Raw genomic sequence first — 18,068 nt, 5'->3', positions numbered from 1 at the left:
GGGAGGAAGTGAGGACACAGAACTGAATTTTGTGAGTGTCTCGGTTTGAAAAAAAAAAAAACCAGAGGTCTGCTAAGGAAGGCAGGAGCCTCCCTCGAAATGGAAACTGTAAACCCCCTCCCTCCGAATTACTAAAATTTTGAAATTAAAGGGCTCTCAGGCAAAGATATGGGAGTAGAAATAACAGTTCTTTACTGGGAAGATTAAAGAGAAGGGAAAACAACAACAACAACAACCCAAATGCAATAGTACACAAAAAAGAAAAAAAAAAACAAAAACAAAAACCCGCTGACAGAGTCAGAATACGACCTGACACCCTGCTGGTCAGGGTGCTGGCAGCAGTCTGATCAAACGGTGGCTGCGGTCCTCCTGCAATGGCGGACGTGGCTCCACAGAAGCAGCGATCCTGCCGAAAGGCGCGGGCCCCTCCGAAGGGCCGGCGGTGCTGCAGATGGCCCGGTCTTCCTCGAGTGGCTGCTCTGTCCCAAGTAGTCCAGCAGCAGCCCCAAGTGCCCGTCTGTCTCCCCCGGTGACTGCCAGAGCCCGACCGCCGCCGCCGCCCCTTTCCCGCGCGCCCCCGGGTGCAGTCCCCAGGCCCGCCCTCTCCTCCCCCGCTGGAGCATCTCACATGGGGCCGATGTTGTTCTGGGAGTCTGGCCGCAGATCCTTGATTGCCCATCAAACAGAGATGGCTCCTGGAGGGAGTGATCCACAGTCATGGGCAAGGCATTGATGGCCCATTAACAGAAGACAGTCTGGGAGGAGGAGGCAAGGGGAACATTGCCCCACCTGGTTTCAGCAGCTCATGAAGATGGTGATAGAATACATATTTTTGCGCACATCTTACATCATAACCTAGGACATAATCCACCCCTTATTCTATTACCATCTACATCATACTCAAATCAATATCCTCCTACAGAGATACACATATATATATATAGAGAGAGAGAGAGAGAGATACCGCCAGAAGAGAAAAAAAAAAAAAAAAAAAACAAAACAAAACCAAAACCCCTTACATACAATTCTCACTTAAAATCAGGTCTCCTTGTGGTACACAACGTGTTTCCCCATCTTTCTGCATTACCCACCAAGTGTAACCAGGTCCTTGAGCAAAAACAATCCCACGGATGGGTTTGCCTTTGTCTGAGGTGGGATTAATCCAAACGGTCTTTCCTAACATACCTCTCATGTGCACCACAGGGACTTTATCTCCATCCACTGTGTGCAAGGGTTCAGATTGGGCGGGACCAGCTCGATTGACGGACCCTCGGGTATTGACCATCCAGGTGGCTTTCGCTAAGTTCATTTCCCAATTTCTGAAGGTTCCCCCACTAAGTGCCTTCAGGGTAGTCTTAAGCAGTCCATTACACCGTTCAACCTTCCCGGCAGCTGGTGCATGGTAAGGGATATGATATATCCATTCAATACCATGTTCTCTGGCCCAGGTGTTTATAAGGCCATTTTGAAATGGGTCCCGTTGTCTGATTCGATTCTCTCAGGGGTGCCATGTCTCCACAGGATTTGCTTTTCCAGACCCAAGATGGTGTTACGGGCAGTAGCGTGAGGCACAGGGTAGGTCTCCAACCATCCTGTGGTGGCTTCTACCATGGTGAGCACATAATGCTTGCCTTGGCGGGTTTGAGGCAGTGTGATGTAATCAATCTGCCAAGCCTCCCCATACTTGTATTTGGACCACCGCCCACCATACCATAGGGGTTTCACTCGCTTAGCCTGCTTAATTGCAGCGCATGTCTCACAGTCATAGATAACCTGGGAGATACTGTCCATGGTTAAATCCACCCCTCGGTCTCGTGCCCACTTATAGGTGGCATCTCTGCCCTGATGGCCTGAGGCATCATGGGCCCATCGAGCTAAGAACAACTCGCCTTTATGTTGCCAATCCAAGTCTATCTGGGACACCTCTATTTTCGCAGCCTGATCTACCTGCTTGTTGTTATAATGCTCTTCATTAGCCCGGCTCTTAGGGACATGAGCATCTACATGGCGGACTTTCACAGGTAGCTTCACTACTCGAGTGGCAATGTCTTGCCACTCATCAGCAGCCCAGACTGGTTTTCCCTTACGCTGCCAGTTTGCCCTTTTCCACCTTTCCAGCCAGCCCCACAGAGCATTGGCTACCATCCATGAATCAGTGTAGAGGTAGAGCTTTGGCCATTTCTCTCTCTCAGCAATATCCAGGGCTAATTGGACGGCTTTGAGTTCAGCTAGTTGGCTCGATCCACCTTCTCCCTCAGTAGCTTGTGCAACTTGTCGTGCGGGGCTCCATACAGCAGCTTTCCATTTCCGGCTAGCACCTACAATTCGGCAGGAGCCATCAGTGAAGAGGGCATATCGTCTTTCACTCTCCGGTAGCTCATTATATGGGGGCGCTTCCTTGGCGCGTGTCACTTGCTCCTCCTCTTCTTCAGAAGATAATCCAAAAGTCTCGCCTTCCGGCCAATTCGTAATTATTTCCAAGATCCCAGGGCGATTTGGGCTTCCAATACGGGCGCGCTGCGTGATGAGGGCAATCCATTTGCTCCAAGTAGCGTCAGTGGCATGATGCGTGGAAGGAACCTTTCCCTTAAACATCCACCCCAGCACCGGTAGTCGGGGTGCCAGAAGGAGTTGTGCCTCTGTGCCAATTACCTCTGAGGCAGCTTGGACTCCTTCATAGACAGCCAAGATTTCTTTCTCTGTTGGGGTGTAGTTGGCTTCAGACCCTTTGTAACTTCGGCTCCAGAATCCCAGTGGTCGGCCCCGAGTCTCACCAGGCCCCTTCTGCCAAAGGCTCCAGGACAGACCCTTGTTCCCAGCTGCAGAGTAGAGCACATTCTTCACCTCTGGTCCCATCCTGACTGGGCCAAGGGCTACCGCATGAGCGATTTCCTGCTTGATCTGGACGAAGGCTTGCTGCTGTTCAGGGCCCCAGTGGAAATCATTCTTCTTGCGGGTAACCAGGTACAGAGGACTTACGATCTGGCTGTACTCAGGAATGTGCATTCTCCAAAAACCTATGGCGCCTAAGAAAGCTTGTGTTTCCTTCTTGTTGGTTGGTGGAGACATCGCAGTGATTTTATTGATGACCTCGATGGGAATCTGACGCCGTCCGTCTTGCCACTTTACCCCTAGGAACTGGATCTCCCGGGCAGGTCCCTTTACTTTGCTCTTTTTGATGGCGAAGCCAGCTTCCAGGAGAATCTGGATGATCTTCTCTCCTTTCTCAAATACCTCCGTTGCTGTGTTCCCCCACACAATGATGTCGTCAATGTACTGCAGGTGTTCTGGAGCCTCACCCTTTTCCAGTGCAGTCTGGATCAGTCCATGGCAGATGGTAGGACTGTGCTTCCACCCCTGGGGCAATCGGTTCCAGGTGTACTGCACACCTCTCCAGGTGAAGGCAAACTGAGGCCTGCATTCTGCTGCCAGAGGAATGGAGAAAAAGGCATTGGCAATGTCAATAGTGGCATACCACTTCGCTGCTTTAGACTCCAGCTCATACTGGAGCTCCAACATGTCCGGCACAGCAGCGCTTAATGGTGGAGTCACTTCATTCAAGCCACGATAGTCCACTGTCAATCTCCATTCTCCATCAGACTTGCGCACAGGCCAAATGGGGCTGTTGAAGGGTGAGTGGGTCTTGCTGACCACCCCTTGGTTCTCCAGCTCGCGGATCATCTTGTGGATGGGGATCACAGCATCTCGATTCGTCCGGTACTGCCGGCGGTGCACTGTCGAGGTGGCGATTGGCACTTGCTGCTCTTCCACCTTCAGGAGCCCAACTGCAGAAGGATTCTCTGATAGTCCATGCAGGGTGTTCAATTGTTTAATGTGCTCTGCCTCCACAGCAGCTATTCCAAAAGCCCACCTGAGTCCCTTTGGGTCTTTGTAATAGCCATTCCGGAGGAAGTCTATGCCTAGAATGCACGGGGCCTCTGGGCCAGTGACAATGGGATGTTTCTGCCACTCCTTCCCAGTCAAGCTCACCTCGGCTTCCAACAGCGTCAATTGCTGCGATCCCCCTGTCACCCCGGCGATAGAAACAGGTTCTGCCCCGATATGTCCTGATGGCATTAGGGTACACTGCGCACCAGTATCAACCAATGCTTCATATTTTTGTGGCTCTGATGTGCCAGGCCATCGGATCCACACCGTCCAAAAAACCCGGTTTTCCCGTGCCTCTCCCTGGCTAGAGGCAGGGCCCCTCTAGCCTTGGTTGTAATTTCTTTCCTGAGTATACATACTAGAGGTTCCTTCAAGGGGATCTGACAGATCATACCCAGCAGCTTGGTTATAGGAGGTTGAGGCTACCTTCACTTTAGTGGAATTCCCTTGATTAATGTTTCCCTCCTTGAGTTGACGCACCCGTGCTGCCAGAACAGAAGTGGGTTTCCTGTCCCACTTTGCCATGTCTTCCCCATTGTCACGCAGGAAGAACCACAGGTTAGCTCGTGGGGTGTACCCTTTCTGTTGGACTTTGACTCTGGGGCCTGTAACTTGCACTGGTGCCATGTGAGAACTGTTCCTCCTCATCTCCTCCCTCATCTCCCTCATCTCCTCTTTGAGGTCCTTAATCACAGCAGAGACATGAGCCTGCATCGGGCCATTGATCATACTCTCATAATTTCTAAGCTTGTTGGCTACAGAGCCCACTGTCTCTTGGTTGTTATCGGCATTAATTGTTGCAATGAAGGTGGTGTATTGAGATGGCCCTAGATTTGCCAGATTCCACAACATCTGCCCCGTGCACCTGACCTTGTCAGGGTCATTATCATGCTGCCCATCTCTCCCAAAGAGAACCTCCAATACCGCCACTTCTCTCAGCTGTTGGATCCCTTCCTCAAGGGTCTTCCAGCGCATTCTATGATGGTGCTCCTGCATTCTCTCTCTGTGAACAAACCTCTCTCTTACACTCATTAAAAGCCGCTCCCAGAGGGAAAAGGACCCTGGCTCCCTTACAAATATCTGATTCATACCTGAGTCCTGGGTCAAGGGTCCCAAATTCCTTGCCTCAGTACCATCCAGTTGCACGCCTGTACCCATAAGATCCCAAACCCTAAGTAACCAGGTTGTATAGGCCTCACGCCCCCGTCGTACAATGTCTTTGTGCAGATTACGGAGACTTTCGTACGTCAGGGACTCGGTGATGATTTCAACCGTTGGCTCCCCTGCCGGTTGTGAGGGCCCTCCTTTCTTATCCTTATCTGGGTGCTTTGATTTTATCTTAGACTTCCTTGTTTCCACAGGGGCGACGGCTGCTGACTGCAGCTGCCCTTGCGGTTCAGCTGGAACCTGAACAGTTGTAACATCTGTGGGTTCCACTGCTGCACCATCAAGCTCCCTCTCCTCGGGGCCGGGAGTGGGTTTCCCATCAGCTGGGGAAGTGTATTCCCTCAGCACCTGGCGTATCTTCTCCTCCATTACCCCCATCCAGTCCGAGTGGTTCATTTCTGAGGTGGGCTGTGGGACAGAGTCAGGCTCTGGGGCAGCATCTCTAGTCTCTGGGGCAGTGTCAGGCTCTGGGGCAGCTTCCCTATTCTCTGGGGTAGATATCAGGGTAGTTATCCAAGTCAATCTTCCCTTATCTCTGAATGCTAAAAAGAACAGGCATATCAGCAGCACCAACCACTGTATGATATCATTAGCATTTAGAGAAGATTTGAATCCTTCAAAGACTGGTGGGGCAGACCCAAAGACCTGGGTGAAGGGTTGGGAGAAAATTTTTCCCGGTGTCATTTCCTCACAGTAGGTACCATTAAGAAAGTAACCCCAAAAACATACAGTTAGCGTGTGATAACTCTGAATCCATGTGCCTGCCTTCCAGAGGAAGTTAAAAATCCATGAATTCTTCACCTTATTAACCCATAAAGCGAACTGGATAACAGCCACAGTGGCCTTAGTTATAGGACCCATGTTTAGATAAGGGCCTGCAAATGGAAGAAATACAGCCACGACCACATGCCACCCGAACCAGGGTAAGCCAGACCACATGGTGACACTTACAACAAGGTAGGTCGCTCACGAACTGTTATTCCTTTTCCTCTCGATGCCCTCGTGCCCCACGTTGGGCGCCAAAAATTGTCTCGGTTTGAAAAAAAAAAAAAACCAGAGGTCTGCTAAGGAAGGCAGGAGCCTCCCTCGAAATGGAAACTGTAAACCCCCTCCCTCCGAATTACTAAAATTTTGAAATTAAAGGGCTCTCAGGCAAAGATATGGGAGTAGAAATAACAGTTCTTTACTGGGAAGATTAAAGAGAAGGGAAAACAACAACAACAACAACCCAAATGCAATAGTACACAAAAAAGAAAAAAAAAACAAAAACAAAAACCCGCTGACAGAGTCAGAATACGACCTGACACCCTGCTGGTCAGGGTGCTGGCAGCAGTCTGATCAAACGGTGGCTGCGGTCCTCCTGCAATGGCGGACGTGGCTCCACAGAAGCAGCGATCCTGCCGAAAGGCGCGGGCCCCTCCGAAGGGCCGGCGGTGCTGCAGATGGCCCGGTCTTCCTCGAGTGGCTGCTCTGTCCCAAGTAGTCCAGCAGCAGCCCCAAGTGCCCGTCTGTCTCCCCCGGTGACTGCCAGAGCCCGACCGCCGCCGCCGCCCCTTCCCGCGCGCCCCCGGGTGCAGTCCCCAGGCCCGCCCTCTCCTCCCCCGCTGGAGCATCTCACATGGGGCCGATGTTGTTCTGGGAGTCTGGCCGCAGATCCTTGATTGCCCATCAAACAGAGATGGCTCCTGGAGGGAGTGATCCACAGTCATGGGCAAGGCATTGATGGCCCATTAACAGAAGACAGTCTGGGAGGAGGAGGCAAGGGGAACATTGCCCCACCTGGTTTCAGCAGCTCATGAAGATGGTGATAGAATACATATTTTTGCGCACATCTTACATCATAACCTAGGACAGTGAGATTCACTGATGGTAGTAAAATACTTTTGTCCTGAAAATTTTTTAAACAGTTATCTGAAGAGCCTGGACTGGGATATTGTGGAAGTAGTCCACCTGAGTTTGCAGTCTGTCTTCCAAGATTTCAGACTGTTGCTGCTGTTTAAGTTGGTATCCAATTTTTGTTTGAGATCGTTGTGCAGAGAAATGGGTATTTTTCAGCTATGACCTGTAAATAACTATATATCCATAAAAACCTGGCTTCTGTTAGCACTTGTATGTATACTACATTGTTATATGTAAGAGAGGGAAATGTAACATCTTTAACTTCTAAAGCTGAGGGACTTATAATGTAAACTTTTTCTTGTTTGTTGCAGGTTTATGGAATCTTGCTTCTCTTTTTTCAAATTTATGTTTGTTTGTATTGATGCCCTTTGCCTTTTTCTTCCTGGAATCGGAAGGATTTGCTGGCTTAAAAAAGGTAGGAAAATACCATTAAATACAGAGGTAATTACAGTATATATTCTGTTTTCAACCCTCGTTTCTGATGAAACTGAAATTTGGGAGGATTTGGTGTTGGGATGTGTATGCTTATGTGAATGTTTATGTACGGATATGCGCTCTTGCACAAGCAGGTGAGATAAGTATACAGTGTGTGGTTGTGAGTAAGCTTGAAGAAAAAAAATCCTTGCAAAACCGTTTAAGCTGAGATCAAGAAAATTACTTAACTCATCTTTTTTTTTTTAATAATGAAGTGTTTTAATTGAGATTTTGTTTGTTGGAAAATGATTTTGTTTGGATACTAAAAAAAGAGACGGTTCAATAAATACACTAGAAATAAAGCAGCAAGGGAAAGAAGTACAGGCTTTTTACTAATGGGAAGGTTGATTAAATGACAGATGATCCAGAGAAAACAATTTTAAAGATTACCAACATCCCAAAAGAGTTTCAAGTGTGATATTAACAATAATATGTTAAGAAAACTGTCTTAAATGGGTAGGGAATAACTAAAAATATTCAACTTAGTGGAATATATTCAAGTTGAGAGGCCTGAATATTTCGTCGAAGCATGGAATTTGGCAAAGCAATTTCTGAACAATGAGGTGATAACCATTAATATGTGAACTAAAGAAATATCATGAAAAATGACTGAGAGGCATAGCAAAAGGAATTTCAAATCGTAAATATCAAATAAATTAAGCTGGAATGACTGGGGACCAATTGTAGCATGTTTTCATTAATCTTTATCATGCAAATGTTTACACTTTTGGTTTTGATGATACTACACTTGAGGGAATTCCATACCTTTGGACAACAGTTATTAGAAAGCAAAAGATCTTGGAAAGTGGTCTGAAATCAGGAAAATGAATTCTGATAATTCAGATGGGTGTAAAAGACTGAGTCATTGGTGGATCACATGTAACATAAATCAACAGGGGGGTGATTGTGGTGGGAAGGAAAACGTAATTCCTGGTTGCATTGAGAGGAATGTGGCACAGAGGTGATGAAGGTGCCATTTTTGTTCTTGGTGGAATTGGGAAGACTCAAGTGAAGTACTGCAAGCAATTTGGGGTTGTAGCATTCATGTAGACACTTAAGAGAGAAAACAGAGGACACCAAATAAAGTAAGATACTAAGAAGGTACAGCATGAAGGAAGATTTTCATTCAGAGAGAGTATTGTGGAGAAACAGAGAATTTATTCTGTCGCTGAAGCTACCAGGAGATTGCATAGACTGAGCAATATAGCTGTGTCGGAGCGGACTGGCAGGACCCCACCAAGGGGGTGTGTAAAATACTCGCAGTGTAGCCTGCTCTGCGCTGGTTGGTGCTGCTGCGGCGGTGCGTTGTAGTGACCGAACTGTAGGTGTATCCAAGCTGCTTTGGTTTTAGGTTTGGATGACCAAGCTAATGAGTTCAACTTCAAAGGAGTTTGGTGATGGACTAAGTATATTCCATACTACTATGTTTAATTCTACTTATTCAACTTGGCTGGAAAAAACTCCCCTCTTCTTCCTTTGCTGCTGTTATCTATAGGGCTCAGAAAACCTTCAGCAACTCAGTTTGTCCTTTCAGTGTTCAAGTGGAGGCCACTCCATTTTCCTTTTGACTCTAAGTATCTGGCCACAGCCACTGTGTATTTTTTCTTCTGAAAAAAAAAAAAAAGTTAACTGAATTTTAGTGGGATTTGTGTCTCCTGCAGTCCAGCCAAAACCAAGGATTCGCTCCACTAGCGTGCTATGTACGGTTCTGCTGGTGTGTTCTCTTGACTTGGAAATTTCTGTTGGCTTCAACAGATGAATTATGTATCCCAGCTGTGTTAAACTTGCACTTTACTTAAAACTTAAAATAGTTACAGTGTAACTTTTAAACTTATGATACTGGTTATCAATCCATCCCATTCAGTATAAATAGGATCACCATTGCATGTTTACACTTGGAAACATTTATAATTCCAAATGAGATAGAACCATAACTTGTCTGCAGATGTTGGGAAAAAGACAGTTGTTGGTGCTTTAGAGTGGTTTTGTTTCTTCATGGGGGCAGATGAGATCAGATTTTAGTATCAAACCCCACCTATTGTGAGGAGGGGAAAAAAACACAAACAATTTTTTGGGATGTTTTGTTATTTTGATTTCTCTTGGATGTTTCTAGTACAGCCCATGAGCCAAATGTGATTCCTAGTACAGACACTCAAGATCTTCGTCCAATGCCTGTTCTACCTGGCTGCTGTATTTAGAAGTATTCAAAATGGGTGCAGACATATACTGAATTGTTTTACCAGCTTTGAGTGAGCCTTAAAGCTGTTTGTGAAGATGTAGGAATTGTAGTCCATTTTTATACATACATAGCTTGTCTTTGGTGGCCTTTCTTAGAAAGTAAGTGGGAAATGTCTCTTCTGAGCTACTGGAACGAGTCCAGAGGAGGGCCACGAAGATGATCAGAGGGCTGGAGCACCTCTGCTATGAAGACAGGCTGAGAGAGTTGGGGCTGTTCAGCCTGGAGAAGAGAAGGCTCCGGGGTGATCTTATAGCAGCTTTCCAGTACCTAAAGGGGGCCTACAGGAAAGCTGGAGAGGGACTTTTTACAAGTGCGTGTAGTGATAGGACAAGGGGCAATGGATTTAAACTGAAAGAGGGGAGATTTAGATTAGATATAAGAAAGAAATTTTTCACTCTGAGGGTAGTGAGGCACTGGAACAGGTTGCCCGGAGGAGCTGTGGCTGCCCCATCCCTGGAAGTGTTCAAGGCCAGGTTGGATGAGGCTTTGGGCAAGCTGGTGTAGTGGAGGGTTTCCCTGCCCATGGCAGGGGGGTTGGAACTAGATGATCTTTAAGGTTCCTTCAAACCCTAACCATTCTATGATTCTAAGTTGATAGTTAAAATTGAGTGTGCTGTTCTGTTCAAATTCTGATGCACATAAATGATTGTACTTGCAATAAGTACTATATATATATATTTTGAAGAGTTACATCACATAACAGAGTGATTGGAATCTGGGAAAATTTATGCTTAATCGATCTCAGGATTGCGTGTAAGCCTTTCAGTTCTAGAATTTGTGAAGGGTACATTACTTTTCTCTTTTCAGGCAAGTTTTGGAGATGATGATTACCTCGTAGAATTCTGGTACTTTTAATAAATTATTTTGGTTTTGATTATACTTGTGCAAGTTTAAAAAAAATAAGTTGTTATGTTTTGTCATTCCTTCATCACGTCAGACTAATGGGCCAGAGAGATAAAATATCATTCAAATGTTGTTACTGTTAACTGGCAAAATCAGAATTTACTGATCTCAATTTAAAAGGATATTTCATGCATTTGGCAAAACTTGCAGCATTTAAGAGAAGTGCGATCTACTGTAAATGTAAAGACATTCGATAAGGAGGTTTGGCACAGGATACCTAATCTCTAATCTCTCAGTTGGGAATTGGATAGCAGGAGTATGGAAAGCAGTTGATTCCAGATACCCACTCAGCTCTAAACTTGGATAAAAAGACTGTTCCAGTGGAAGCTTTTATGCAGGTCATCTTGAATTTGTCATAGCATTACCTTCGTTATAATCAATAAATAGGTCATGTGAGATTTAGGTGTGCATAGTCAAGATGTCTATTCGAAGGTGTTCATGTAAGAATTACTTGTTGGATTTTAATAGAAGTTCTGAAAAGGAACGATTAAAAGAGCTTCAGTTCTGAAATTGAATGGATTTTTTTCAATTTTTAATGGATTACTTCGTTCAGCTTAAATTGTGACAGTAATGTTAATCATTATCACATATGGGCCTAACCCCTGAAGTTTTTAGCTATCTATTTGAGTGTTTATCATAGATTATGCTATAAAAAGTTGTTTGTTTTTTTTTTTAATCTATTCACTGTAATGTGAACTTTTTGCAAGCTATGATATTTCACATAGCTCATAGGTTGCTATTACAGGTTTTCTGTAACTTTTCTTTCCATGTTCTTGTAAGGAAGCGTTGCCCCCTTAACTGTTTAAGTTTCATGAATCTGAATGGGTTTGATTAACCATCTTCCAATTTACTATGGCTTTTTTTCTTGGTTGCTAGTATACTTTCTAAGTGGCACATGGCCCCTCTTACAGAGTCTTTTTGATTCCCCAGGGCAACAGTTTAAAACAACCAAGGACTTGCATATTGTGCAGAAGAGAGAAACACGGAAATTAGGCACTCACCATGGACGGATGCAATGTTGTACTGAAAATCAAACTGATTTTCTGCCTAGTTTTTAATTACAACCACTATGCTGATACAAAAAGGGCACTGTGGGCCTAAGGGGGTTGACCATGCCCTTTTAAAGAGCTTGTGTGCTCTTCCTTGCTATAGTTTATTTTCTTTTAATGGCAGTTGCAGAATTCTGTTAGAAAAATAATTGTAAAAGTAATACCTCTTGTGTGTACTATGTGTATATGTATATCTTTGTGTATATATGTGTACATGGCATGTGTGTGTTTTTGCGCACATGTATTTTCATGCACACATGGGAATTACGTTTTTCCAGACTATTGAAGTAATTGGAGTTCATTGTGATGTATTACACCTTAGCCAGTGCTAATTAACTGAGCTGTTCGAGTACCTGAAGTAACTTTTATCTCCTGCAGCGGTATTAAAAACTTTTTAATGTCTTTCTATATTCTGCTTGTCTTCCTTTGTAGAGTCTGTGCCTAAAGTCACATTTCTTGTTTAGATACTCTTTCAGTTCTTTGTCACTGGCCTTCTCAAATTCTGTAGTACAGTTATGAAACAAAGGTGTCAACCAAGTTTCTTAACATCAGAATTAACCTTATTCTCTATCATTCTCTCCAAAAAAGGAAAATTGTGGCATTTGCTGTTGAGCGTCTGTAGCTCACAGCGCTGATGTTTCCATGTGTGATAACTGACTGCACAGAAAATTACGTGTGCTGCTGCGTGAAGGAGGCAAGCGTTTTTGAGGAGATAATTGCTATACCTTGTCCTGACCTTAAAATATGCTTTCTCTTGATGTAGCTTCAACTGAAATTTGTATTTGTTTGAAGTTGACAAAGATAAAGATGCTTAGGAGTAATTTCCTTGTAAGAAAATACAAATAGTGCAATTTAGCACCATGAGAAACTGGAAGGACTAGGTATTGCATAATCACAAGAATGGAGTTTTTAAAAAGGCTTATGAAGTATTCTACCTTAATACTGATCTTTGAACTTGAAGTCATGGCATAAAGTTTAACATGAGCGACAGCAACATCCTGACCAATTATCCAAATTATCCAGACATCCCAAAATGTTCAGAACACAACACACAGAGTCTGTGGATTAAGAGGTTAACTCCTGGAACATCAAAAGAAGTGCATGATAATAAAAACAAATAGTACAAAAATTTGAGGTAACTTCCTTGCTTAATTAATTAGGTAGACCAGGTGGAAGCGAAGAGGCCAGAGCTGGTGCTCAGAATGTCTATAAAGCTGAGCAACATGACAGCACAATGGAGGAGGAACAAAGATTTTTTTAATATACTTCTATCCTGTGTCACAGTTTGAAATTGTCCTGGTTTATGTCCCTTTTGGCAAACTTACATAAAAGTGACCCTGTACTGTATTTTATGACCAGATGACTTTTTTCCCAGTGGCTAATTTGTATCAGACCCCCATCTTAAAGAGACACAGAAATGAGTAGGAAGTCCAAGCCGGTTTGTCTCAATGAGCTTTCATTGCATGCTTTCATTATTTTTGCTCGTTTTTGCCACTGATCATCCATAAATTGTTGGAAATGAGTGATTAAGGAAGTGCTGCTTAGTGTTAGTGGCACATGCACATTCTTGGTATGTTTTTTGTGGGTGAGAGGAAATCGCGTACTGCACAAACAAAAAGGAAAACTCCTGCTGGGAACCTTTCAAGGAAATTTAACTTGCATAATGTTTTGATCTTGGTGTTTATTACAGAAAATAAGAGTAATATTTCACCAGCTATTGTTATGTGTCAGCTAGTTTCTCCATCTGCTTGCCTTTCCTTGGTACCTCTTCCCAAATTCTCGTTGAGTTTATTTTAATAAAAGCAGCACTTAAAAATGTAGCAGTTTGTTCATACACTGAAGGCAGGTGAGATGGGCCGGTGTTCCGAGTGGTTTATTGCGTAGTGCTTGCTACTGTATAAAGGTTCTGCTGTGGCGACTGCAGAGTCCTGCCGGCGTTAGCAGTTGCCCCTTAGCCTGTGCGAGTAAAACCTCCTGTGTAGGTTCCCTTCCAAATAGTGAAATACAGTGGCTTCTGCTGTGAGAGGCAGGTTTCTTCCCTTCCCCTCTTCCACTGGGCTTTAAAAATGTGTTTTGTAAAGAAAATTATTTATTTGGGGAGGGACTGAAACATTGAAGCTTTGCAAAAATAGAGTTACTAGCATTTTTTGAAGCTGCTGTTTTTGCTGTGAAGGTAAGCTCTTGTGAACTTGCTGAGCAGCCACAGTGTGTACGTCATCCATCTCCTCAACGTTTGAGTTGATTTGGTACACTCCGTCTTTATCAACAGCAATGACTTTTCCTCATCACGTTACTGTATAGTGAGACTTGTCATCTGTTGTGTTGCAGTGCATCGTATTTGCAAACTCTAGGTAACTAAACAAAGTAATAAACATAAGTGAAAAGTAAACCTGCCACTTTTTCCTTTCTTGGTGAGTATGGAAATTCTCATTTCAGTATTTTTACGCATAGAAAAGCGGTACTCCCCAGTTTTGCTGTGTGCCCCAGTAACTGGGGAGTGTTAAACCAGCAAACAGTGACTGGTTTAACTGTAAGCGTAGAGCACTGTAAAACATTTCTTCAGTGTGTGATGAAGCCAATGTAGGAAGTATGTTCAAAGTCAGTTTTGAAGTATTTACTTTCTGAAACTTTTTTGCTAATCTCAAGAAGTATTCCATGGGAAGCAATTGTTCCTATAATACAAAATACTGCGGAAGTTGGCATGGAACTCCTTTCCAATATGAGATTATGTCTAATTAAAACCAGTCAATTTTCTAAATTTGTCTTGATTTTTCTGGAAAAGTGATTTGGAGAGTGCAAGAGTCTTGAACCTTGTTTGGAAATAGCATTAGACTATGCATTTTATGCCTCCATGTACCTCAGACTGCTATACCCACGGGCCACTGTGTGTAATGGCTCACCAAATAGTCTTGAGGTACCCTGTTAACAGTGTATGTTTATTTGCCATTTAAGTTCATATTATTTGTCTATAAAATCATTCAGCATGAACTGAGACTTTAGTGCTCTGATCTCCATGAAATGTTTACTAGTATGTAACTGAATTATCGTACATTATATTACAACCCATTTACTCATTCCATTAGTAATACCAGAGACAAAAGTTGTTTAATCAGTCACATCAAAGGCAGCTGTTTGGTTTTGTATTTTTGACATAAGCTGACATCTTAAGTTCAGATATGAAGTCCAGTTCTTTAAACTGAAGTCATTTAAAATGACACCACTTAAAATTTATTTGACTTTTTTGTTGTTGTTTGGAACCAGATCCTGATTATTCTAGGATTCTGATTTGGCAACTAGCTTGATCAGGGTTTTTCCTCCTACCTATTAAAATAAAAGCATACTTAACTGACAGTTATACAAACCCGTAACATAATCCGTAAGATCTAAGGTAGATAGTTAAGAACTGTATTTAATAGTAAATCTTGCATTTAGAATGGTTCATATCTTGACTCTTCATCTTGACTTCTGTTGAAGTCTCAGAAACAGTGTGTATACCTCTAAACGTAGAGTGTGTTTATAATTTGTATGTAGAGAACAGGCATATCTAATATTAAATTCGAGAAGAGCTTATAAAATGGCAGGAAATGGAAGGCGAGATGGTTTAGCATACTTGTTAGTGTGTTACATTGGCAAGTGTTCTGAAAACATGTTGAAGTTACAGTTTTACACTGCGAGGTCCTTTATTTGCAGTTCTGCAGAAGAAAAGAAAATTTCTTATTTTAGGGGTTTATTTCAGCAAATCAATCTGAAAAGAGTTATGGGAGTGTATGGCATGCTTCTGAGGGCCTGTGGTTGGAATATGTAACTGTGCTAGAGATTACAATCGGACAAAAATAGCTTTGTAAATGTATTGCAGGGATGTTTGGTTTTCTGTCCTTTCACAATGACTGTAACTAAGGTAAAGTTAAAGACAGTAAGAATACAAAAATTACTACAGATAGGTCAAGAAGAGGCTGGGAATGTTGGTTATATTAATTTTTCTATTGCAAAGCCTAGACTTCAGCATATATAATTTATTGGGTGTCTGTATTTAGACATTTAGGAACAAAGGCTGTGCAAGACAGCAACTTTTAGGTAAGTAACATGTATGTATCTTTCAATTTAGGGTCTTGTCATGTTTCAATAAGACCAAGATAAAAAGAAATTCGAGAGTCGATGGTTAGGACAGAGGAACTTGTGGGTATCAAGGAAGAAAGGCTTAGTGTGAATTTGCTTTTGTAGCTTTATAAAACATTTTGTAAGGTTTTATTAGAGCTCTTGCTTTACTCAGTTGGGGATATGTGCAAAATCTATCCTTTTTATTTTACCGTAAGGAGATCTATGGTTTGTTGAATATACGTAATGGGTTCTGTATCTGGGACAGCGGAGGGGGAAATAAGTAGATGTTGGTTGTTGCACACATTGGATCAAGATGTGATGAGATGTGATCTGTGCTCCATTTCATTGAAGCAGTTAAATGTCAGTTGGTTGCTTCCGTAAATTAGAATGTATTTCTTTTTAACAGGAGGTAAGCTAATGGTATAGTTTACTTTGCATAGCTTTCTACACTACCTGCCTCACTGCAGCTTCATTAGCTGAGCAATGATTCAGCCTTTCTGCTGTAGTTTATAGGGTTGAGATTGTAATTACTTTTTTGACCAACTCTTTAATGCAGATAAAAAAGCAAACTGTGTCAGTTTAGTCGTGTTCTTGCAGCATTTTCGTGTATTTGAGCTATGGAAATTAGTGGAGTAACAAGATGAAACATGAATTATTAGTAATACTGGGGTAAAAACACTGTGCAAAGAAAATCCCAAACACGCTCAGTGTTCTTTCAAAATGTGGTTCTCTGACTGTTACCTTTCTGGTATACTGGGAGAAGCTCTATTAGATGACTCTTGTGTATGAGTAGGTAGAGTCATCTGTAAAACTAATTAGTTGTAGAAGCTGGCACTGGAGCATTAGTTATTCCACCTCATCTGAGCCAGGAGTGAAACGCGTTGCTGAACTCGTGTGCTTTCTCCACTCCTACGTTGTTCTGAACTTGTACATCTCCGCTGTGTTTAGCAGGCTTATGTTTTGTGGGATTTCCAGAGATCTTTGCTAAAAGCTTTAACATGTAGCTGGAAGCCTGCAAATAGAATAAAATGTAAATTTTTCTCTGCTACTTTCTTAGTGAACAAATTAGGTGTTCTTTTTTTTTGTTACAGTTTTTATTTCTCTTTAGGGTAACTTAGACTTCTGCGTGAGTAAAAATAGACATGCTAAATACTTCTACTACTCATAAAGTGTACAGATGGTACAGCTACCGATACTAAGGGAGAATCTCTTCATTTTATCATTGATGTAAACTGAAGTAATGGGTTATAAAATACCCATTTTTGCTTTCCTAAGATACTTTTTTTTTTTAGGTAGAAATGAGTAGTTTTCCAATTTTGTTTGGATAGAGCATCCATAATACCCTCTGTAGACCCTTCTTTTTGTGGTAGATGATAGCTATATTATCTAAAAACCCCGAGCTGTATTTCTTCATTTTAATTGTCAGTTTATAAAAAAAAATCATATAACTATTTCATTTAAACTAGAAAATTTTGCCATCCTTTGAGAACAAAGTAAGTATCCACGCATGCAGGATCCCTGAAATGGCTGTGATTCAGGCGATCTAGAAGCCCCCTCTCTTAGTCAATGGAAAAAGGCAGATGCCTCTAAGAATTTGGCATATTTGGTTGTTTTGGGTTTTTTTGTTAAATGGTAAGCATTAATTGATCTGCTGCTGTTTTTATTTGAGTGTGGTGATTTGTTTTATAAAAATGGCTGGTTTATGCATATGGAATATTTTATTAAGATTTGAATATGTGAGTATTTTCACATTAGTTTGTGTTTTCATTTGCGTCTTCATTGACATCAATTGGTGACTTTTCAGGACAGGCAAAAGCATTGTATCTATTTTGAGTGTCTTTAGGCACTTTTGTTACTTTATATAAAAATAAACAAACTTTACAGATTTAATAGAAATATCATTTTAATTCACGGAGAGGAAAATTCACATATAATTTATATTGATAGTGGCAAATCTTTTAATATAAATATCTTAATCATAGAAAGGCATGAAACAATTTTCTAATAGGCTTCACTAAATAAACATCACTTCTGATTCCCTCTATAAAAACAATGTTTTTTTTCCTTAGTACTGATAACCAGCGATGTTATATTTAAGACCTTTAGTCTATATTACTTACTTAGTATTACTAGAAATACTCCACATGAAGGATTACTCTCTATTAAGAATTACTTATTCTAAAATTACAGTGCAAGGAAGGAGCTGATGCATCTGTAGTGAGGATTTCTAAGGCAACCAACAAATTTGTTTACAAAGGAGGGGAGGAAGGAGGACCAATGAGTTTCTCTCCCATCCCTGGCCATTTTCTTTTCCCTTTTTCTTTCTTTTATTTATTTATTTTTTTTAAATA

The 18,068-nt window shown here is 42.3% G+C and overlaps 1 protein-coding gene across 4 annotated transcripts in view; it reads left to right on the top strand.

Moving 5' to 3' along the window:
* The window catches only part of LMBR1 (limb development membrane protein 1), an 81,655-nt gene that overhangs the window by 27,816 nt on the left and 35,771 nt on the right, over nucleotides 1-18,068 (top strand). For all 4 annotated transcript variants that reach the window (XM_086614366.1, XM_086614365.1, XM_086614364.1 and 1 more), the window contains one exon: nucleotides 7,266-7,369. In XM_086614366.1, coding sequence (XP_086470492.1) covers nucleotides 7,266-7,369 — 104 coding nt within the window. The remainder of the gene's footprint in view (nucleotides 1-7,265; nucleotides 7,370-18,068) is intronic.

This window comes from Tauraco erythrolophus, chromosome 7, assembly GCF_009769465.1.
Source record: "Tauraco erythrolophus isolate bTauEry1 chromosome 7, bTauEry1.pri, whole genome shotgun sequence".
Taxonomy (NCBI): Eukaryota; Metazoa; Chordata; class Aves; order Musophagiformes; family Musophagidae; genus Tauraco; species Tauraco erythrolophus.
Note: the sequence above shows the minus strand (reverse complement) of the source record. Positions and strands in the feature narration are given on the sequence as shown.